This window comes from Homarus americanus, unplaced genomic scaffold (genome assembly GCF_018991925.1).
Source record: "Homarus americanus isolate GMGI-L3 unplaced genomic scaffold, GMGI_Hamer_2.0 scaffold50657, whole genome shotgun sequence".
Taxonomy (NCBI): Eukaryota; Metazoa; Arthropoda; class Malacostraca; order Decapoda; family Nephropidae; genus Homarus; species Homarus americanus.
Genome location: NW_024738773.1, coordinates 57,501 through 81,857, shown reverse-complemented (window position 1 = coordinate 81,857; position 24,357 = coordinate 57,501). Strand labels below are relative to the sequence as shown.

The 24,357-nt window shown below is 42.4% G+C and overlaps 1 protein-coding gene across 4 annotated transcripts in view; it reads right to left on the bottom strand.

Moving 5' to 3' along the window:
• Window positions 1–24,357, bottom strand: part of LOC121874354 — a 199,809-nt gene that overhangs the window by 147,218 nt on the left and 28,234 nt on the right. For all 4 annotated transcript variants that reach the window (XM_042378486.1, XM_042378487.1, XM_042378485.1 and 1 more), the window contains exon 2: window positions 16,262–16,833. In XM_042378486.1, the coding sequence (XP_042234420.1) occupies window positions 16,262–16,331 (70 nt within the window). In that variant the 5' untranslated portion in view covers window positions 16,332–16,833. The remainder of the gene's footprint in view (window positions 1–16,261; window positions 16,834–24,357) is intronic.

Sequence of the window (24,357 nt, the reverse complement as noted above, 5' to 3'; positions counted from 1 at the left end):
AAGGATCGATGCCTTCCCACCTCTCCCTCCCCCCCCTGGTGGTGGGCTTAATGTGAAACACTCTAATTGGCTAATTGACCTCGCTAATGAGTGACTTAAAGCTTAAAGCAAAAATATTTCATTCACAGATTCGCGGCTTTAATGCTGGTGTGTGTGTGTGTGTGTGTGTGTGTGTGTGTGTGTGGAAGGAGCGTCATGCACCTTCCTCAACCATCTTCTGACGTCTCTTGATCCTAATCTAAGGAAGTGAATAAGACTATGAATGTTTAAGTAAATATCAAAGCATTTATAATAACAGCTTTAAAATTCTATTAAACACAATGTTAATGATGATAAGAATGACAGTGATAAAACTATTAATTTATTATTGTTATTAATACTTGATAAAACTATGGTATTACTATTACTACTACTACTACTTTTTTTACGTGGCTTCAAACCTCCACACCTTTGCCACCATTTTAATACCTAAATCTCCTAATATAAAATAGTTAGCCAAGCTGAGTTAGTTAAGCCTCAGATCTATGTAGCATTCAGTGATTGTTGCCTTATGGTCAATGTTTGCGGCTGTTGTTTGCTTCGGGGCCCTGAGGCAAAACAATGTAGACCTTAATAGAGAGAAGAGACAGGCTGCAACGTAGCTTCTGGGCTGCTGCTTCTGTTGAGAAACACCTCCGCGAGTCTGGCACTTGGTCCCATCCCACCAGAGGTTGTGAACACTAGAGGAGTGAAGAAGCCTTGATCAACGTTCTGAATTCTCTCCCCGTATGCCCTTATCTTGTCGTTCTCGTTCCTCCTGTGTGCAGCATCAAGAGCTAAGTTACGGTGACATGCGGCCATGGGATAAAAAATCCGGCCATTGGATAAAAAATCCTGATGTCGAAAAGGGTTCGCTGTCCCCGCGTCCAGAATCCTCGAGCACTGACGTCAGCACGACTACTACTACTACTACTACAAATAATAATAATAATAATAATAATAATAATAATAATAATAATAATAATAATGGTATGTTCGGTAAATAAGGGGAAGACTAAATATAGGGAATTAATATATATATCAGTCTCGTAACACACACACACACACACACACACACACCCTAACATACAGTATAACACAGGAAACACTACATCACTGCACCACAGTACGCCCCATACCACACCACAGCACACATAATAGTACACTCCACAGCACACACCGCAGTACGCCCCACCGCCAGGCATTCATCTGGGTGAGGTAAAAACAGTCCTCTTGAGACACAACCGGCAGTAATGAAGAGGCTTGGTGAGTTGGCCGCGGTAATGGAGACCAGCGGCGGGTTTTACACTCATTATTTCCCAATTCCTTCTTTTGTCTTGTTACGAGTGGTTGACGCTCCCTCCAGGCTCTCCCTCCCTCTCCCTCCAGGCTCTCCTTCCCTCTCCCTCCAGGCTCTTACCTCTCTCCTTCCCTCCTTCCTCCCTCCCTCTCCCTCCCTCCCTCCCTCTCCCTCCAGGCTCTCCTTCCCTCCCCTCCAGGCTCTCCCTCCCTCTCTCCCTCCAGGCTCTCTCCCTCCAGGCTCTTCCTCTCCTTTCCACCTTCCTCCCTACTTAAGCCCCCTTACCTCCCGTCCACCTCCCTCCCGTCTTCCAGGCCTTCCCTTCCTCCCACCTTCCATGCCCTCCCTCCTCCCTCCTTCCCTCCTTCATTACCTCCTACCGCCTTCCTTCCAAACTCTCCCACCCTCCATGCCCTCTCTCCAGTCACCCCCTTCTCCGTCCTGCAGTTGTGTTTTGTGAGTTATTGTTGGGACGTGTGTGTGTGTGTGTGTGTGTGTGTGTGTGTGTGTGTGTGTGTGTGTGTGTGTGTGTGTGTTTTAGGGCAGCGTCACACAGCTTCTTCAATCATCACATATCAGTCTTGAATGGGTTATAGCGTGCGTCTAGGTGTGCGTGTGTGTGTGTGTGTGTGTGTGTCTAGGTGTTAGTGTAGTGTGTGTGTGTGTGTGTGTGTGTGTGTGTAGGTGTGTGTCTAGATGTGTGTGCGTAGTGTGCATCTAGGTATGTGTTCTCCCTAGCATTGTGTTTACGACTGTGTGGCTGCTGAGAGTCTCTGTGTAAAAGATTGTTTATATCGCTGTAACCTCTCAGATGGTGCTTAAAGGAGTTGGTGGTTCCTGTGTGTGTGTGTGTGTGTGTGTGTGTGTGTGTGTGTTCTCTTACCATGTTCTCCTTCTTGCCTGTGTTTACCTTTTCCCTCTCTCTCACTCTCCTCCCTTTCCATCCCCCATTACATTCCCCGTTATCCCCCTTTACCCTTTCCTCACCCCACCCTTCCTCATTCCCCCCCTCCCCTCACTTTCCCCACAATCCTCCTCGCCATCCTCATCCTTCCTCCCCCTCTTCCATCACCCACCCCCCCCCCTTACAGGACCACTGCTGGCAATGTTTACTTTTTGTTAACCGAATCCTTTAGGAATTTACTCTACGTTCGTTTCTCGTCCCCTTTACCGGCTATAGGAGACGTGTTTACCAGAGTGCTGTCTTTATGGCTTCTTTTTGGTATTACAGTATTGCTTTTACCTCAAGTAGTGTGAGTCCAGGGTAGGTTAAGTTAGGTTAGGTTAGGTCAGGTTAGGTTAGGTTAGGTTGGGTTTGGTCCAAGTCAGGAATTGGAGTTGGGTTAGGTTGGGATTAGGTCAGGTTAGGTGGGAGTTAGGTTGGGATTGGGTTAAGGTTGGGTCATGGAATCCAGGTTAGGTTAGGTTGGGTTGGGTTAGGTTAGGTCAGGTTGGGTTAGAGTTAGGTTAGGTCAGGTTAAGGTTAGGTCAGGTCAGGTTAGGATTGAGTTATTTGTGATTGGTGGATATATGATGAGTGATGAGGTTAATAGTATAGTGGTTTTCCTCTCTCTCTCTCTCTCTCTCTCTCTCTCTCTCTCTCTCTCTCTCTCTCTCTCTCTCTCTCTCTCTCTCTCTCTCTCTCTCTCAGTATCTACTCCACATCTCACTTCTTCTCATCTTTCTTCCTGTGTCGTATAAAGAACATCAATAAAGCTCCAGTCTTGCCAACACGAAATGAAGAAACTTGTCCCCCGCCACAACAAACAAAACACAACCACCAATATAATCCCCCCTTCCCCTCCCCTCCCCCCTCCCCCTCCCTCCTCCCCTTCCCCCTCCCCCCCCTCCCCCTTCCTCCTCCCCTTCCTCCTCCCCCCTCCTCATAACCAAACAGGTGTTGTGAGTTGTGGCGAGAAGTTATCAATAATCACCTGTGCTTGGTATATATATTAGCCTTTCCGGGGTTGTCACTTGTCAATAAAGTCTAATAACGCGGTTGTTGGAGGTTTACTGACAAGACAGATCATGAAAACTCAATTACTTATATCCAGATTACATAAACCACAGATAATATAGATATTTTAGGTATTAACAATGACATTTGGTTCAGGAGTAAAATTTGTTTAGGATTCGGAGTGTGTGTGGATATTTTGGGGGGACTATAGTATATTGGCTTGTATAGTATAATTCTAAACTCTCTCTCTCTCTCTCTCTCTCTCTCTCTCTCTCTCTCTCTCTCTCTCTCTCTCTCTCTCATATACTGTCAACAAGTCCCCTCAGGAACAGATGACAGGGGTGTCCTTAACGACTACGACTCGTAACAATTTATTTGGGAAAGGTTTAATTGGAAATACCTGGCCAGAGTAATTGTACCTGTTAGTGTATCTCGTCAGAGGGAGGTTACCTGTTAGTGTACCTGGCCAGAGGGACGGTACCTGTTAGTGTACCCTGGAGAGGACGGTACCTGTTAGTGTACCTGGCCAGAGGGACGGTACCGTTAGTGTACCTGGCCAGAGGGACGGTACCTGTTAGTGTACCTGTGGCCAGAGGACGGTACCTGTTAGTGTACCTGGCCAGAGGAGGGACCTGCTTAGTGTACCTGGCCAGAGGAGGGTACCTGTTAGTGTACCTGGGAGGGACGGTACCTGTTAGTGTACCTGGCCAGAGGGACGGCCTGTTAGTGTACCTGGCCAGAGGGAGGGTACCTGTTAGTGTACCTGGCCAGAGGGAGGGTACCTGTTAGTGTGCCTGGCCAGAGGAGGGTACCTGTTAGTTTGTGCCTGGCCAGAGGAGATACCTGTTCGTGTACCTGGCCAGAGGGACGGTACCTGTTGAGTGTACCTGGCCAGAGGGAGGGTACCTGTTAGTGTACCTGGCAGAGGGACGGTACCTGTTAGTGTGCCTGGCAGGGGGACGTACCTGTTAGTGTGCCTGGCCCAGGGACGGTACCTGTTAGTGTACCTGGCCAGAGGGACGGGTACCTGTTAGTGTACCTGGCCAGAGGGACGGTACCTGTTAGTGTACCTGGCCAGAGGGACGGTACCTGTTAGTGTACCTGGCCAGAGGGACGGTACCTGTTAGTGTACCTGGCCAGAGGGAGGGTACCTGTTAGTGTACCTGGCCAGAGGGAGGGTACCTGTTAGTGTACCTGGCCAGAGGGACGGTACCTGTTAGTGTACCTGGCCAGAGGGAGGGTACCTGTTAGTATACCTGGCCACAGAGAGAACACCTGGGCAGACACTAACTCAGGCAGGTATATAAGGCAATATTACACAGGTGTTTTAAAGGTGTATAAATAAACCCAGGAATTAATTGTATTTACCCCCAACAATATGAATTAAATAGTAGAGTAACTGAAGCCTTATGTCAGGTTAACTTATCCAGGTAAGGCTCTCTTTTAATTAATTAGTGAGTAATGAATAATTGAAGGTCTTCTTCCTGATAGATTGTCATGTCATTTAATATTGTACTTAGTTTGTTTTGTGTTTTGTGGAGAATTGTGGTAATATTTTGTAGTGATTTGTACTTTGTAGTTTCAGTCATTTTAATTCGTGTTATTTAGTGATTGTTGTGTTATATCCATACTTGAATGATATGTGGTGTTTAATATATAAATTGTGTGTGTGTGTGTGTGTGTGTGTGTGTGTGTGTGTGTGTGTGTGTGTGTGTGTGTGTGTGTGTGTGTGTGTGTGTGTGTGTGTGTGTGTGTGTGTGTGTGTGTGAGAACATATATGAAATTACACATTTCAGGTTGTCAGGTATATGCTCACACACACACTCACACACACACACACACACACACACACATTGTTACAGTGCAACAAAAGATTGCAGTGAGCAAAAACCTTGATTAAATCTTTACAATAGTTTCTCCTGATGTTATATTTTAATAAGTTTTGGTAAGAAGTTGTCTTATATTAAGACTACATGCAGCCAAGACTTACTGTGTGATGAAGAACACGACTGTAGAGACTTTATCATCAACCTCAACTTATAACATTCTTCCTCATACCGAAATAAACAATAAACAAGCTTAAACCATTTCACTGTCAAAATCGTATAAATGCGATTCAAACTAAGTCTCCCTTAACAACCTGTATCACAAAAAATGTCTCGGTGTTGAACAAGTCGTGTACACTGAGGCAGGCGGCAACATTTATCCTCTTCTGGTGATGATACTTGTCCGTTTGTTGAGTATTAGTGGATCTAGAGCAGTGGTTCACAGACCTAACCACGTGGTCCTCTCCTTTACCAAAATGGGGGCTCCCAAATATTTAAGTAAATTTAATGATCTTTTAATAAATTTTACACCTTGTACTCATATTTTTATCACTTTCAATATCAACTAATTATTTTAACCATGTGTCCCTTACATATGGGAAAGACTGAAAAATACTGAGAAAAAATTAATAATAAAGAAAAAATTGAATTATATAATATATTTTTCACATGGTCTCAATCACCCCTTGTACCAGCCTCGAGCCCCTCAAGGGAGGCGGCCAACCACTGATCTCGAGGATGAAGGGGAAGGGGGGAGGTGGGGCAGACTGTACCCCTTAATAATGAAGATTTTTTTATTTATTATTTATTATTATTATTATTATTATTATTATTATTATTATTATTATTATTATTATTATTATTATTATTATTATTATTATTATTATTATTATTATTATTATTATTATTATTATTATTATTATAGAAAAGTTCTGGCAGCAGTAAGGTGCAGACTTTTCCTGACATCCTCTGGTAGAAGAAGTTGTGCAAAATTATTGATTACACAAGGGAATGTATTGACTTTCATGTGGACATCTTTCTGCCGTAACCACCAGATAAAATCGTGGATAGGTCAACGCTGTAGACAGTTTATGGACATGATATCCCCTCCTTCCCGCCTTCCTAATTCTATTGAAATGTTCAACTGCTTTGTCCTGGAGATAGTCTACTAGTAGTAAGTAACGAGTGAAGGACCACTAGCAAGTCTACGGACTTGGCGCACCCACATTCAACCACAACATCTCAGCAACTTGTCAAGGATTTTTTCTGAAAATTTCTAGACTGAAAATTTGGTAAGTGAGTAATAGAAGTTAAGTACTGAGCCACATGACTCAGTAGTGGGATATTTAACATTATTGTTTATTTATTTAGTGATTTATTCGTGGATGAAAAAGCTGATAAAATTTAAAATAATTTTGAGGGTGAAAGTCATTTTGTTCGCCAGAAAATGTTCGAGGAAATATTAGGATTTAATCCTTAATACTTTATTTTTATCATGGCGGCAGTCTCAAGAAAATGGTGTTTACTAGAGTTGCTTTAATGAGCTTAATAAATGCTTTTACTAACACTGGTTCATGTTTTTACAGGTGGAGACATCAGTACAAAGTAAGTACACATTGCGTCACTTTTACAGTTGGAAGATCTCATTATTATAAGGAGCAGTTTTGAAATATTTACATCTAAAGTTATAAATAGTTCCAGGGATTGAAGATCCACTAGTACACTATTCAGTGTCACTTTGAATTGAAAACAGAACAAACCAGACCTGTATTATTCAAATTCTACATAGTGACGCACAGTGAATCTTGAGTCTTGATTTGTCTGGGAGGATATTTTATTTTATTTTATTTTATTTGTTTATTACATGTGTCCTACTAATACTGTTGACCCACAAGTGCCAGAAACCCAGTGGTGATAACGCCAGGTACTGAGATAAATCAAGACTTGTAGCGATGTTAACTTTAAGGTTAGGTTAGGTTACAGTGTCTAGGGTTAATCACAAGTATAACTAACACTTGAGATGCAGTTTATAGAGGTTGTGTAGTGATTGTTCTTCAGATGGAGGGAAGGTTAGTGTGTTTTAGAGCAATATAACTAACTATATGTTTTTGAGGTGCAGATTTAGTACACATGTATTCCTTTCTGTTCACCACATAATGTGATGTTTATTTTAGAGGAAGTTAAAGTTTTTGTTTGTTTTTACAGATGAAGATAATGTACTTGATTTTTTTTTTTACTTAAATAACAAGTTTATTTCGCGTGAAGGGATAAGTCGTATATTTAATTCAGTTCAACACACGCAAGCTTGTTTTTCATTTAAGGATAATTTACAGATATTATTTTGTTTAATGCTACATGCAACTAACAAAGCTATTAATTTACGTTGCTATTCCTTCCGAAAAAAAAAATTACTTGTGTCTGTCATTGACTTTTACTAATTTTGTACTAAAAAAAATAGTAAAATGATTCATAAATTGGTTTGTTTTTGTGCAGAGGTCATCAACCGTAACCGTCCACTGGTAGGGTTAAACGGAAGAAAAATCAGATTTCCATTCCACTTCTGCTGCAACATCCTCTTGGTCATATTGCTCCGTTATAAAGGATTATCCGTCATCAGTTGGTTTTTAAAGGTTTTATCTTTTGGGTGTAATAAAAAAAATACTACACGTGCCTCTGTGTGAAGTACCATGCTGTTACAACTTGGTGTGTGTGTGTGTGTGTGTGTGTGTGTGTGTGTGTGTGTGTGTGTGTGTGTGCCAAGATAGAGGAATTGGTTAGGTTAGGTTATGGCAGGTGATCTTTGTCTCTAACCTTAATTGTTTTTAGAAGATATTTCTCTGTTGTGAAGGAAAATAAGCCTGGTAATACACGAGTCTATGTTCTGGATAATTCTTAAAACTCAGCAGCACTTTTGTCACAGGTAAATAGGATTTAATTCTTTTATACCAAACCTTTGTCGTGATAGAAAAACTCGCCTAATTTCATGACCATTTTTAGGCAGTGTAAAGTGCACGAGGAAATAGTATTGATGAAATAATATGAGAATAAGCACCTGACACTAATTACAGACCTGACTCTGAAATATACATAAACTGTTACATTTGATATTTTCCCACACATTCCAACCAAAGATTAGCCTCCAGCTTACTTTACCTGATGATTAAGCACCCTAACGCTACCTGGGAGGGGGACGGTTTGGTTAGGTTAAATTTGATTAGGTTAGATCATATTAGGTAAGCTTAGGTTAGGTTAGCTTTGTGGTGGTTAGTCATCAGGTTAAATAAACTGAGGAACTAACCCTCATGTGATTCTACTTTGACCTGAACTGTATATTTTCTTCTGGTAGTTGGAGAGAATCACACGGATTAAAGAAACCCGACTGGGAGGAAAACAGATCTTCTCGTGATATTGCTTGGAGAAGACAAAGTTAATTGCTTCTCATTAATACTATTGACTCCCGGAATCATCTCGCGTGGATGGGACCGCCATGATGACGATGACTCTCGGGTCTCTACACAGACTCCAAACCTCCTTGATCGAGTCCATTGCTGAGAACGATTATTGCTGCATTTTGCATAGAAATCTAGACTTAGAATTTTAGATTAGTTAGATCTGGTCTAATGAGTTGCTGAGGATGATTATTTTTTCTATAGATATCGTTTCCAAGAGAGAGAGAGAGAGAGAGAGAGAGAGAGAGAGAGAGAGAGAGAGATCAGTTTATTAGGAAGAAAAAAAAAACATTACTGAACATCAATAAGACATACTAAAATAAATTTATTTTAGTCGACGATAAAAAAAACAATATTTACATCAAACCCGACAGAGCTACAAACACAACACAAGAGGTTAATAATAAACCAGACAAGGTACACGCGTAAGGTTGTAAATAAATTCAACCAAACATTAGGTTCATTTGGCCTCACAGGTTCCTAGGTCGTAGATATTTACAATTTACAGCCAAAGTAAGCCAAGGATTATAATTATTGACGGCAGTTAATGTTGGCAGGTGGAAGTCAGTCGAGCGTAATGGATAAAAAAAAGCGTCAAAATATCCTTCAGTTTCTTTGTATAACGTAGTCATATATTCCAAAGCAAATTGTTCCTTTGTCTGTACAGAAAAAATATGCGATAAGTGCCTCGTGTGCCTTTGTATACAAGTGAATATGAAACACTATGAATAAACGCCCACTAAAAAAATAAAATAAAAATAATGGAGGAACTACTGAGAGAATCACAGAGGAGTGTAGGTTGGGTGTAACACAGGGAACTAAATGAGAGGGTGAGAGATTTTAAACGAGTGAACGAGATGTTATTGTAAGGTAGGAAAGGCAGTAACGAACAGTGAGCTGGACACAGAGGAAGATAAGACTCACACCAGATTGTATCCCACCAGACTATAGAAAACACTCACAGAGACACGAAATACTATAAGGTTTGATTAAATATGAAAGACAGACGTTCATCCAACATTAGGTGATAAGGAAGATGGGAATAATAATGATGATTTTGTATATACAGTCACCCGAAAAAGTCTACCCAGATTGTTAAATATAAACCATTGAAAGCTTGGGAATTGTTTTTGGATGACCCTGTATATGTATCAAGGAAATCAACAGGTAGACCGTCAGAAAGGTGTATAGAAGGGTAGGTTAGCATCACCCCCCATAGGGCTCTGTAGTGATCCTGGCCCGCCAGTACCGACGCTTTAACACACACTTAAAGTTGTGAAAATAATGGAGAAAAAGTCAGAGTGAGGCCCACAATATACATGGAAATCCCGAGGAATCAGTTAATGGAAACGACGTATTGAGCGGCATTACCCCGGGCCCAGCCACCCACCGTCACCCCGGGCCCAGCCACCCACCGTCACCCCGGGCCCAGCCACCCATCACCACCCAATACCATCCTAGCTCTTACCCACCACCACCACCTCGGCTCCCTGCACACCACCACCACCCTGCAACCCAACCACCCTAATCCCCTGCCCCTACACCCACCACCACCACCCCTGTCGTGCCACCTGCACCCTCCACTTATTCTATCTCTTCCTCTCATATGTTGTGTGTGCAGGAAAGATGCACGAGAGAGAGAGAGAGAGATAATGAAGACAAGTAGAGGGAGACGAGTAAAAATGAAGAGAGAGAGAGAGAGAGAGAGAGAGAGAGAGAGAGAGAGAGAGAGAGAGAGAGAGAGAGAGAGAGAGAGAGAGAGAGAGAGAGAGAGTCTATCATGAAGCCATTCTTAGTTGTAAACAAGTCGTAAGAACAAGTAAATATTAGCACAGCTTATTCATTAGTCATTTTTTTTCTTCAGTGCAGTAGTTAAGGAGAGAGGCGTGTTGACATTAGGACCAGACGCTACTCCTCACTCACTCATTTATCTTAACAAGTGACTGAATATTACTTAGTCGGTTCTTGTAAATGCGACTAAGTTTCCTTGAAGTTGTTCCTCGGGTTTAGATGCTGCTCGTCCTACGCTTGTTACTGTTACCTATTGACGCCCCCCCGTGGTGGTTATTGGAGACGAGAGAGAAGCGAGAGTGCAGGGTGGAGTGTGTTTATTGCGATATATTTATTTATGTTTGACTAAATTTTAACTTTTTTCGAGGTTTGTTTTATTAATCTATTTTATTTTTATTTATTTATGTTTTTTAATTTTATTTTTTTTATTTAGTGTGTGTGTGTGTGTGTGTGTGTGTGTGTGTGTGTGTGTGTGTGTGTGTGTGTGTGTGTGTGTGTGTGTGTGTGTGTGTGTGTGTGTGTGTGTGTGTGTGTGTGTGTTTTAGGATTCCTGGAGATATTAAAACTATTGATTGTAAAATAACTAATGAATATATTTAACCATTGACTTCTTAGGTCAAATAAAATACATCTATGTCCCTTAACCACTCTAAAAAAAAAATCCAGGTGAAGTAAAGGTATTCACTATGTAAAGATTATACTATATCTTTTATATCATGTTTGTCAATGTATTTATTCAGAAAATTTAATCCATATTATAATTAAAATCTAATCTTCGAGTCAATCATTTTAATTGAGGAAGAAGAATTTTTTTTTTTACCTTGACTGATCATGAATTCGGGAGGATCATAACTTTAAGAGATATACAAAATAATAATAATAATTGTGGTGAAAAATAATCGCGAAATCATATAAAACTGAGGCACCAGATTGGAAGTTAATCAAGAAATTACAAAAAAAAAGTATTACAATTTAGCATCGACGCTTAATGACTGGTAGTTTCAGTCCATGTATCAGCGGATTTTTCACAGCAACTTTATGGCGGTAATTCCGTGTTATAATACAGCCGCGACTGACGTGTGTACTATGTCATCTAACCCAATATGTGGTAGAGATTTAAAGGCGATATACCATGATGTATAACCTATTGATATGCTACGTGGATATACTCAGTGTTAAGTATTGTGTAGTGTTATATATTATGTGGCGGTGATAGTGAGCACACACACACACACACACACACACACACACACACACACACACACACACACACACACACACACACACACACACACACACGCAGACACACACACCCCGCCAGCGTCGTCCTCACGAGAGTTATCTGATGACGAGAGAATGGATGACTCGCTCGTGTTCCACCGTCCCTTGGTGCCCGGGGTTCGATTCCAGACTCCGTGCCTGTCCTTAGTCAGTGTCAGACACGTACCCTCTCACAATAATGGAATATTCTCTCCCTCTCCCTCTCCCTCTCCCTCCTTCTTTCCTTCTCCCTTTCTGCTGGTGTTTGTGGTGGTGGAGAGGAGCCCACTCGCTCCTGCTGGTGGTGGTGGAGGAGAGGAACCCACTCACTCCTGCTGGTGGTGGTGGAGGAGAGGAACCCACTCACTCCTGCTGGTGGTGATGGAGGAGAGGAACCCACTCACTCCTGCTGGTGGTGGTGGAGGAGAAGGTGTGGTGAGATTACGTTTAAAATACAAGAAAGAGAGAGAGAGAGAGAGAGAGAGAGAGAGAGAGAGAGAGAGAGAGAGATTAGATAGAGTAGAATAGAAGAGAATAGAAAATGGGAAGCCAGTGGAGACAGTAAGTAGAAAGACCATCGTTGTATTGTCTCCCACCCGCCACAGAGGCCAGACCAACTGCCTACCTCACCTCTCCCTCCCACAAAATTAAGAGAAAGTAGCGGATTCTCATTTCTTCTCTTTGTCTCAACTACCGACGAGACAAGGAGTTAATTTCAGACCAAGATATTAAATATGGTTCATTTACATACATGAATACATTAATGTCTCCCGCTGTAAAACTATTTTCTAAGTTGTGTTATTGTTTTTGGTTTTATTGGGGGAGGGGGTGGAAGGGAAGGGACAGAGGAGGTATGGGAGAAAGGTGAAGTGTGGGAGGGAGGTGGGAGAGGGATGGGAGGGGTGGGTTATCAGACGAAAATATTAGACTGGTCCATCAATATATTCTTTGTATTATAAGTTTGCTTCATTTACACACAGTTGCAGGGTCTCAATTGTTTCTCTTACCATTGACAACACAACATACATATATAGTTTCTCACTTTTGATCTTTTTTTTCATTTTTGTATTTATAGTTCTTTATTATTAATATTATTATTATTACAGTTACTGTATTATTGTCATCATTATTTTATTATTTTATTTTTGTTTGTTTTATCATAAATTTTATTTATTATGAATTATTATGACTATTATTTATTATTATTATTATTATTACTATTATTATTATTATTATTATTATTATTATTATTATTATTATTATTATTATTATTATTATTATTATTATTACTATTATTACATTTTCGCCCCCCAGGCCCCAATGTGGGTCAGTGACCTGTGCCCGGGTGGGCTAATCGTAAAACACACACACACACACACGCACACACACACACACACACACACACACACCATTCCCAAGATAGTTTAGGAAAAAAGTTGTGAAGTATAATGGTGTGGTAGGCGCTGTAAATCGCTTACCGGAGGAAAATTTCTGAAACAAAGTCGAGTCATTCGTTTATAAGTCAGCGTAAAATGTCTCACAGCTCACCACGATATTTAGAGGGGCATGGAAAGTGTCTGTATGTATGACTGAACATGAAAGGAATGTCAATCACTGTTATTACTGCGTTCATCTGTGTGGTATTCTTAGCTCGTCTGAAGTTGTATGAGTCTCTCTGTAACTGACTGACTTACTGACCGTCAAGTTTAAAGTGATGCAAATTCAATTAATCTTAAGTTTATTTTAGTTTTTGGTTTATTGACGGAGAAAAAAACGTGTCTTCCCTCGCAACAATTAAACCAGTGTATTTAATTCTTGTTCTTAAGTTGGTGCAGGGTGGTGAGGCTATATCGTGGTCTGCGTCTTAACCTTTCATTTTCCTGTAAGTTTCCTCTCTGTGTTCTTGGCTCACTGGCGTCCCTTTATCGAGCATTTAGGAGTCGACTCGCGTGGTGGTGGTGGTGGTGGTGGTGGGGGAGATTCACGGGTGGTCACAGAGCGGGTAAGATATTACGGGTTACATATTTGAACTCTCAGCATCTACGGATTATCGGCTCAGCACCACGACCAAGGAAACGCCATGACCAATCCACCAAGAAGGAAATGTCGTCTCTTCGCCAAGGAACACAAAGAAGGAAATGTGTCTCTTCGCCAAGGAACACAAAGAAGGAAATGTCGTCTCTTCGCCAAGGAACACAAAGAAGGAAATGGTGTCTCTTCGCCAAGGAACACAAAGAAGGTAATGTCCTCTCTTCGCCAAGGAACATAAAGGAAGGAATGTTGTCTTAATTATCATCACCAAATTTCCAGATGATTGCAGTTTAATTGAATCCCATGAATATGTTGCCAAGGCGGTGATAATGGTCGCAGTGATAGTTCCTGTTTTAAGTCAAGGCATTGTGTCGTGGCGGTAGATACTCATTGTATTCTCGACGATATATTTTTCTGTCATTGTGCGTCGTGTTCTAGAGTGGATTAGTTTGACACATTTTAACATCAACAGATAGGAGAGAGGAAAATTTATCTCACGAAACTTTTTTAGAATCACTGCCTGACTCTTTGGATTTCACTGCGGTTAGTCATGGTGTAACTTTAGTCCTCAATATGGTGACGTGAGAGAGCGCATAACTGAACACATTTACCTCAACCACACGAGGATGGAGGCCAAAATTGTCCTTGAAATTACAGCGAGACTTTAACTGAGATGAACGCGGCCTCTCGACACAACTCAAGGGGAAAAACATGAATCTATGGACCTTCAGACCCCGAGCCCAAGGTTGTGTGTGTGTGTGTCCAGCGTCGCCACCCAGCCAGACAGACAGCCAGCTAGACAGTCAGCCAGCGAAGCCATACAGTCAGGCATCCAGATATCTAGACAGCCAGCCAGACAGCCAGACAAACAGACAGTCAACCATCCAGCCAGCCATCTAACTAGCCAGACAGCCAACCAGCCAGCGACACCAGCCATCTCTCAGCCCCCCACGTGTAATTACGTCTCACGGGACATAATCAACAACAGCAATAATCCTAACGTGTGACTTTAGGTTGGTGAGGCCGGATGTACGCGGGGCTATTGGCCAGGTTTAACTACTAGAAGCTGTTAGTAAACCAGCAACAATGTGGCATTTGCTGGCACTTAGCGGTGGCATCCTTCCCACGCCGGCCTCTTGTATTAGCACTTTTTTCTTCTCTCTGCCCTGTCTACCCCCACACATGTTATTTATGTCCGCCTGATGCAACAACACCTCAGAGACTTGTCCTGCTCTCTCTCTCTAATTGTATCACATACATCAAAGGCGCCCAGAGGCAAGGCTCAACCCATCATGTATACGTCACTAAGAATTTATAGCAAAAACGAATGGCATTTTGACACACACACACACACACACACACACACACACACACACACACACACACACACACACAGCTAAAAGACAGTTGTAGTCTACCGTGCGAATAACGTATCGTATTCACTCAGTTTACACTCTTTTGGTGTTCCATTATTCCTTCTGACACAAAACACACTAAAAAATTCCTCCCTGAACACGTTTGTACTTTTCTTGTGATGCAACCCCCCCCCTCCCCCTTCCACACCCTCCCACACACAAAACAAAAATCCTTCCCTTAAAACGTCTTCCCTTACCCAACGTTTGCTCCCGACGCAACTGGTAAAAACGTCTTCGCTTATAAAGGTAATTTAAGGCGGAAAAGAAAAAGAAGTGAGTCGAAGTATTTTTTTTTCTGTCGCGGGATGTTGGTGATCAAAGGAAGATGGTTACGTATATAATTGGCTTCTGATGGAGGATATTAAGGAACTAGTTTCACTCTGACCTTTTTAATACTAGAATTGGGGAGGGAGAGCTGGGGGAGGGGAGGGGAGAGCTATAGGGGGAGGGGGAGCCAGGGAGGGGAGAGCTGGTAGGGGAGGGAGAGAGGGGAGTCTTGTGTGTGTGTGTGTGTGTGTTTACATGTATGGGATTTATCTCGCTATGATTGTATTTGTGTTCGTCCTTTTCCCACCACTTTACCCTGTGTGGTGGTGGGAGGAGGAGGGGGGGGGTGGAGGGGAGGCCTCTGTAGTGAAACGTATTGTGTGGAAACCTAAAACTTTTCTCTCTGTCTGGGAAAATCTATTTACTTACTATAACAGAGAATTAATGTTTTTCTACTGTTCTGTCGTACACACACTCACACACACACACACTCACACACTCACACACACTCACACACACTCTTTCTCTCTCTCTCTGTTTATTTTTTATATCCAGAATATATATTTGTTTACATATTTATTTTCATTTAATTAACGAAACAACTGAAGCAGACGTCAACGTAAAGATATATATTGTATTAATTAATCCACCTCTAAGATAATAACAAATTAAACCTCATCTTTAACGTAAGGTTTAGGGGCATCCACTTATTATATTTCACTACAAGACAAAAACATTTATTTGTACTCACCACACGATGAGGGAACAAGAGTACTCAGACATCACTAGTACTCGTATAGTGAAGTCGAGAATGTTGATGTACTCTACGGATCTCACACTCCATATTTCACTAACACCTATTTCTGTCTCATCCACCTACAAGATATTATATTGCCAGTAAACACACACACACACACACACACACACACACACACAGTTGTACTCACCAGGCAAGGAGACAGCCAGCAAGACGATGAGAACGAAGAACTTGGTTGTGAGTTGGCCGAGGGTGAGCATCCTGTGTTATGTTGCCGCCTCACTGGCCGGGGGATCCTCTTTACTGGGGGATGATGATGTCCATTCACCACCCACCGCCACCCGCCTCCTCCTCGCTCAAGTCTTCAGCTCAGGACACTACACCCACTTTGCTCCTCACAACCATTTTACAACTTTTTGATTTTAAAGATTTCACCCTTTTTTCTTCTTCTTCCCTCTCTCTAATATTCTACCTTTGCATTTCAGGTTTTTATTATATATGGAAAATTTCTCTCACTTTATTATTTTTATGAAGTTTATGTCACTGATTTTCATGTGATTTTTGTCATTTTATTATTTGGTATGAAATTGTTACTATTATTTTCATTGACACCTTTTTTACTTATTTTCTTAAACTATGTCACGTTTATTATGTTTTGTTTATAACTGCACAGTTTTTGAGAGTATTGTTGTTGTTGTTGTTGTGTTTTATCTACAGTTATTGTACATCTCTCCTGGCAACTGTCGTCACTCGGATTAAAACCTGAAACAAAAATAAATGAAAGATTAGACATGTGAATTGTTTATAAATATTCAGGTAATTCTAATGTTTATCACTCGTCTGCTTTATCTGTTTTTCTTTATTTTTTTTTTTACTTTACTATGACTGTTTCTTTTCTCTTTTTCTCTTTCTCTTTATTTTCTCCTTTGTGCAATTTTTTCTCCCCCTCTCACTCGTAGTTCACAGGTACTCTATATCTGTTTCCTGCCCTTTCTCTTGTTTTTCCCCTTTGTACACTGTCTTTTTACTCTCTCTCTCTCTCTCTCTCTCTCTCTCTCTCTCTCTCTCTTCCCTCCCATTCCTCTCACTTCTCTTCCTCCCCCCCACATTCTACTCGGCATTCACCAGGCGCGTGCAGGGGGTAACGTGGAAGGCAGGCGGTGTGGGAGGCAGGTGGCGTGGGAGGCGCAGATGGGAGGGAGGAGGAGCGGGAAGGAGGGAGGTTGCGTGGGAGGCAGATGACGTGGGAGAAGGTGACGTGGGAGAAGGTGGCGTGGGAGAAGGTGGTGTGGGAGAAAATGGTGTGGGAGAAGGTGGTGTGGGGTAAGGTGGCGTGGGGTAAGGTGGCGTGGGAGAAGGTGGTGTGTGGGGTAAGGTGGCGTGGGGAAGGTGGTGTGGGAGAAGGTGGCGTGGGAGAAGGTGGCGTGGGGTAAGGTGGTGTGGGAGACGCGGGGCGAGGCGGACAAGTTGCCTCATCAGGATAACCATTCATTCTGCGGCAGCGTGAAGGAGGGAGGAGGTGCGCGCTTGTTGATGATATTTGATGGTGAGAGACGATTTAGTTTCTCTCTCTCTCTCTCTCTCTCTCTCTCTCTCTCTAAGTCGTTCTCAGTCAACAAACGTTCACTCAGTAATAGAGGGTCGTCGAAAAAGAATCCCATGTTTTAATAATATTTTTTTTCTTTACATGTCTCTGTACCTTGATCCTTAATGGACTTTAACTTCTTCAGGATAAAACCCTCTTAGGTTATGTGTACAGGACATACATACAGTACATCGCTATTAGGTAACTGTCCCTATTGAGTCTAATATATATTATCATAAAAGTTGTGTAGAGCAAAGACTAACACGCAAACAACGGTGCTTGGTGACCCGGCCTGTTGAACCTCTTATTATAACGATAGCATAATCATGGCGACTTATAGTACCGTATAACATGAGTGTAGTATAATGCAGTTTGTTATAGTAGTCTTCCCCTATACCCGGCAGGTAGCGTTTAGGTGTAATCGGTTATATGAGTCACACATGTCCTGTCTTCCTCATAATCATGTTATATGAGAAGCTGTGGGCTGCCAGGAATGAAAGTGTGTCCCAAGTCCATTATTTTGGTACATATGAGGGACTCGAGTCTCTTCACTTTCCCAATGATAAAGTCAGGTACCTATTTACAGTTGGGTGGACTTGGGGGTACCCTGAGAGCGAACCAGTGACCCTTGGGACAGGAGGTGAGAGAATTACCCACGTGGTCATCGCTTCCTTGTTATTTAGTGTAACTTGTGTCAGACGTAAAGATATGATCAAGTATAATGTTTATATATTGTAATGCTCTATTATACTACACACGTGAACAAGGCCGAGGGAAGTTGTAGACCGTCAACAATAATAATGCTTCTCCCTCCTGACTCCATAATGCTGCTTCTCTCCTCATGACTCCATAATGCTGCTTCTCCCTCCTGACTCCATAATGCTGCTTCTCCCCTCATGACTCCAGTGTTCCTCCCCCATGACGCCATAATGCTGCTTCTCCCTCATGACTCCATAATGCTGCTTCTCCCTCATGACACCATAATGCTGCTTCTCCCTCATGACTCCATAATGACCGACTCCATTACATCAGCAGTGAAGAGAATAGAAAAAAAAACTGTTAAATGGCACAGCGTCTCTGATTTAATTGGAGAAAAATTACGCTCATTAAAAATTTCTCGCAACAGATTAGCTGAAATGCTTGGATAACGCGCCATTATCTCATATTCTTTCAAGCGGATCAGAATTTTAATTAAACCCAAAGATTGTTATGAGCCCCTGATTAATGGCAAGAGTTTTCTGACGAAAATAATCCCTTGAATAATTAATCTACATATTTTTATTTCCGTGGCAAATCTTCAGGATATAATTGTGAAGGTGAAAATGTTACTAAAAAACCATACTAAGACATATTCATCATTAACTGAGTTTGTTGTGGTTTTATAAGACGCGTGTGTGTGTGTGTGTGTGTGTGTGTGTGTGTGTGTGTGTGTGTGTGTGTGTGTGTGTCGTTATCATTATGCTGTTAAGAATATTGAAGCTTAATTATAAGGTTTTTCTGCGGTGGTTAATGTGATTTCACTCTACAAGGAAGGCTTTAGTGCAGACAATCCACTGGTGCCTCTTTGTCTGAAGCTGCTGTTATTATTATCAGCTCTCAAGGCTGTCTCAAGGAGCTGAATTAGTAATATGAACCAGTGATTTTGTTATTTTGTTTCCTCTCTGTAAATAATTACTTTTGTTTGTCATGGTGGAAGATTATGGCTTGTGGTATTTTTTTATTTAGCTTTTATTTAGTCACGTTGTTTATATGATTGGTACACAGACAGACAGACAGACACACACACACACACACCCACATCCATTCCACCAAAGGAAAATAAAACACACTACCAGGAAATAAAAACAGAAGCAATGATCCCCTCCCACACCTATGTTTCCAAAGACTTTCCAATAACACGTCCGACCAGTTTATGTGTTGATACGGTTTCAAAAGGTAATCAATCCTCTTATGGAATACCGACGCACATATCACACCAAACTAGCCAAGAATAGACCTTGAACTGCGTGTATGACGAGTGCTTCATGGCGCCATTGTCTGGGGAGTGTGTACAGGGGATGAATGGGATGGAATACTCGCGGGGAAGGGGAATTTTTCTATTAGCTTTAGCAATGAGGATAGGAAGGAAATCATTGAGCTAACTAACGCAGCTGATAAGAAAGAGAGAGAGAGAGAGAGAGAGAGAGAGAGAGAGAGAGAGAGAGAGAGTGTTACCCTGTGGTCCTGGATGGTTCACCTTTCAGCCTCACACTTGGTTTATCTTGGGCAATGCGTCCCTCGTCCCCAGGCTGTAGGGTGCTCAGACCTCTCCACTCCCTCGTGTCTAGCTCCAAGGGCGGCTCTTACCCTCAATTGAAGTGGCCCCGGAAGAGCGTAGGAGGGCCCATGAAGGAAAGTAGGAGGAGACCTCGAGGAGAATTGAAGGAGGACTCGGTAATCGTTAGAGGAGGACTCGATGATTGCCGAAGGAGGACTTGGTGATCGTTGAAGGAGGACTCGGTAATAGTAGGGGGAGACATTTGATGGTAGAAGGAGGACTCAATGGTTCTAAGGACAGACCAGAAGGACCCCAAGAGGTGACCTGGAAGAGTAAAGAAGAAGACAGGAAGGAACTTAGGAACCTAGCAGGAGTTAATGACCGTAAGAGGAGGAAGAAGAGGAGGAGGAGGAGGAGGACTCAAGGTTCTTAAGAGGACCACTTAAGAACTCATGAAGTGGTCACAGAGAGGCGATGAAAGACACATTAAAACTGTCTTCCAGCAGCTCAAGGCGACGGTACACTGGAGACCTGAAGGTGGTGGTGGTGTACTCAAGTTCCAGCCGCGACTTAATGCAGAAATTAGTTTTTTTTATCTTTTTCTACAGAATTGTTAGTAATTTTCATAAAGTATCGTTCGTTATTTATTTGTGTATCACTTAAAAGTTCTCCCAAATAATAGTGAATAAATACAGTACAGGAATACATGAATCCTTTTCTGATGTTCCCGTGAAGCCATTTGCTGAGCTCTGCGAGGTTCCAATAATGTTTGTAGGTATTTTGTTTGTGCTTTTCCGGAAAATCTCGCTACAGCTATAAAGGACGCGTCTTGGGACCCTAAAATAAGCTTCCTGCTGAGAGCCTTTCGCAGATTTTTCTTTTCATATAATAATAATTTTAATAGGAACATGTATTAGTCAATTAAGAACTTTGTAAACTTTATACTTATATATTTTTACATTTTTTTTATTATCACTTAAACATTCAGGGTTTTTTTTTAAATTTTGTTGAAGTTTCCGAAGTATTCACTGAGTTGTATCTTTCTGTAACAGTAAAAATGTAAAGATAATAGTGACGCAAACAGATAGAACACAACACATACTGGACGAGAGAAAACATAATGCAAAAAGTTAACCAACACAAGAAAAATACACATAAAAATGAGAGCGACAATTGGAGGACTTGTGAAGGAGGACCTGGGCGGGCCCTGAGGGAGTCGTCTGCCTAAACTGCGTGTGAGGGAGGCGACCTGAGGCTGGAGTCTGACAGATTCGTATGTCAGCGTTTTCCAGTACAGAGTACGCATGCGACTGTCTCTACATCAGCTGCGGCACTGAGGTAACTAGTGGCGATATTGGTGGCACGAAATTGTATTGAGATTCTGTCATAACCAGATGCGTCCGCGTATGTCTCAGCCATGGAAGAAAAACGAAGACAAAATATAAAATAAAACCCACGAGTAAGATTATTGAAGAATCTGGGTATTGGGGGGGGTGGGGGTGTAGGCGTCTCGCGAGGCCCCACCGAGACCTCCCGGTGGCAGGTATTAAAGTGTCATTTAAGGAGAATTATCGGAGTGCTTTTTCTCCCGCTTGTAAAGTGGGTTAGAAAAGAGAGCGTTTCTTGAGTGACTTGGTGCTCGTGTGAAGTGTGTGTCTCCCGGGACGCTGCTTGGGAGGTGAGGGGGGGGTAGGGGCTTCTGTCTTATAAGGTGTATCTTATCTTGTTAGGAGCTCCACGTTACCGCCTGAAGATTAGACACCCTAGTTTATTTCAACTAAAGATTAACCACCCTAATCTAATCTCTGAGGTAGCATTAGGGTGGTTGAGGTGGAGTAAGGTGAGGTGTGTGAGTCTTTGTCCAGTGTCTGTGTGGCGGTGAAGGTTGTCTCGTGTTAGTCTTCCCTGTCTTGTGTCTAGTGTTTTATATCTAGTTCACGCCGCTGTATTATGTTGTATTTATTTATTTATTGGAATATTGTTTTCTTTGCTTAGATCTTGTAAAAAACATTACCATTTGCGATACTTGTGGCAGCATACGCACGCACACGTATACCCCACGCATGCACGCATACACGCACGCACACGTATACACCACGCATACACGCACGCACGTACGCACACGTATACACCACGCGCGCACACACGCGCGCACACACACACACACACACACACACACACACACACACCTACTTAACGTATTTAAAAACGAATCAACCAATTTTACGTTGAACGCATCTGTTCCTTCAGACTCTCGACTGATTTATTTGTTTATCCGTGTTTTTATTTCACGAAGGGTGTGTGGCAGGGGCTTGGCGCTGGGCCAGCCCGGGCCTGGAGTAATCCGGCCTCTCCCTGGCCAAGGTTGGGTTGGGGGCGGAGGAGCCATCATCCTGCAGTTACCCGCCGCCTCCCGCTATTACTCGCCTACACAAGGAAGATACTCAGCGCTTATGTGCCGCTCTGATTGATTACTCCCAGGCTGGGACTTGCTCGCCGCAGTTCCCAGAGCAGCGTCAGGAGTCGGGGATAGTTTTGTTTTACCTCCAGTTGTCGGTTTGTCTACCTGCGTGCAGTTATTTACTAGTGAAGCGCTTGTTGATCACAGTGTTAGCATCGGTGTGGGTATATTTTGTGTAAGAGGAAGAAACTGGGCGAGGAACTGCTATTGTTGTTCAAGTTTACCCGCCACAAACGTATCTCTCTCTCTCTCTCTCTCTCTCTCTCTCTCTCTCTCTCTCTCTCTCTCTCTCTCTCTCTCTCTCTCTCTCTCTCCTCGTCATGTTGAAGTAGGGAACAAACGCAGCCTCCTGGAGAGTCCTCATCTGCGATCATGAAAATATTCCCCAGGTAAACATACATATAAAGCTCCCTCCCTCCTCCCTCCCTCCTCCCTCCTCCTCCTCCCCTCCTCACCCTCCCTCCCTCCCTCCCCACTCCTCCCTCCCCTCCAAGAAAATAAAAGAAAGACATCCACTCAGACCCGCTGATGATGATCCCAGCCAACAATTCCAGTTTGGGTCGATGACTCATTTAAGCGTAAAGCATTCATCCTCGGCGTAAGGTATCCGATTAAGAGTTCATTATTTGAGAAACAGCTGGAGGCGGGATCAAAGAGAGGCATTAATAGGAGAGGAAAACAACCAAATATTATTCCTGGCCTCGAGGGGGGGGCTACAGGAAGATCCCAACTTGGGTTTATCTCAACTTCGGTTTATTCGTCTAATACACGAGGGTAGAGTTCCGGGCGAGAGGGTCGTTGTGGCAGCATATCTCCCCGCGGCGGGTATTTAAGGAGCCGAGTTCTTAAGGCATGAAATACTACAGATTTATACAGAGACGAGCAACCCACAAATGGCTGTATTATTTTTGCTCTCTGATATTTTTATCGGGATAATAGAAGCCCCAGGAAATTAGTGTGTGCACAGGACGAAGCGAGTGCTGCTCTCCTCTTCCCCTCCTCCCGTTTTTCTTATTTTTCCTTTTGCTCTTCCTCCTCCTACTTCTCCTTCTCCTCCACCTCCTCCTCCTCCTCCTTTTCCTCTTTCAGACTCGCCACCAGTGAAATGCTCTTCCTCAAGTTCTTCTCTTGGCATGAACGGCACCATCAATGTGTGTGTGTGTGTGTGTGTGTGTGTGTGCTCTTCCTTGTAGTTGATCTCTCTCTCCGGGAATTGTTCTTGATTTATATGTCTTGTGGAGTTAGAGCAGTCGAGGAAGACCAAGAGAGAAGGTGCTGCCTATAACGCGTATCCTGTTGTATTTATATCATGTACATACAGATAGAGACGTCATTTTTCACCTTTGTTTATCGTGTATTTTTGTATTATCTTGTCTGAGGCAGGAATACATTTACTGTTTGTACCTTTAATGGAAGAATGAAATATCTCAACACTTCAAACATCATCGTCCACGTTGTCACCCTTAACATGTCAGAACACAAGACCTGAGACTCTCCGCCCTGCAACACCATCAGCAACACAACTGAAGAGACAAGGCCAGATGACAACACCCTCATAATAACAAACAACTTGATGACAATATTTGACACAACAGGACCCACCAGGAGCTGATCCAATGAGGCAGCACAACATAACAACACAACACAACCTTGATGGAGTAACAACTCTTGGAGGAGGAATAATGATGAAACAAAAGGATATTTAAGAAAACAATTGCCTTGGAGACGTCAAATTTCCCTCAAGACAAACAACTTTCTGGCGATACTACTTGACTTAGCAAATAATCATAAGATCATCAAGACTCTGCTTCTAGTAAAACAAACGGTGACAATTTCTTCTATTTTATTCATTTCAAAATTAAAAGTAAAATGGGGAAAATTCACTTGGCAATGTACCAAAAATCATAACAACACTTCTCTTAGTAACTCTTTATATTAATGAGTCGTTTCCATATACTTTAACCTCACTATCACGTCACAGTG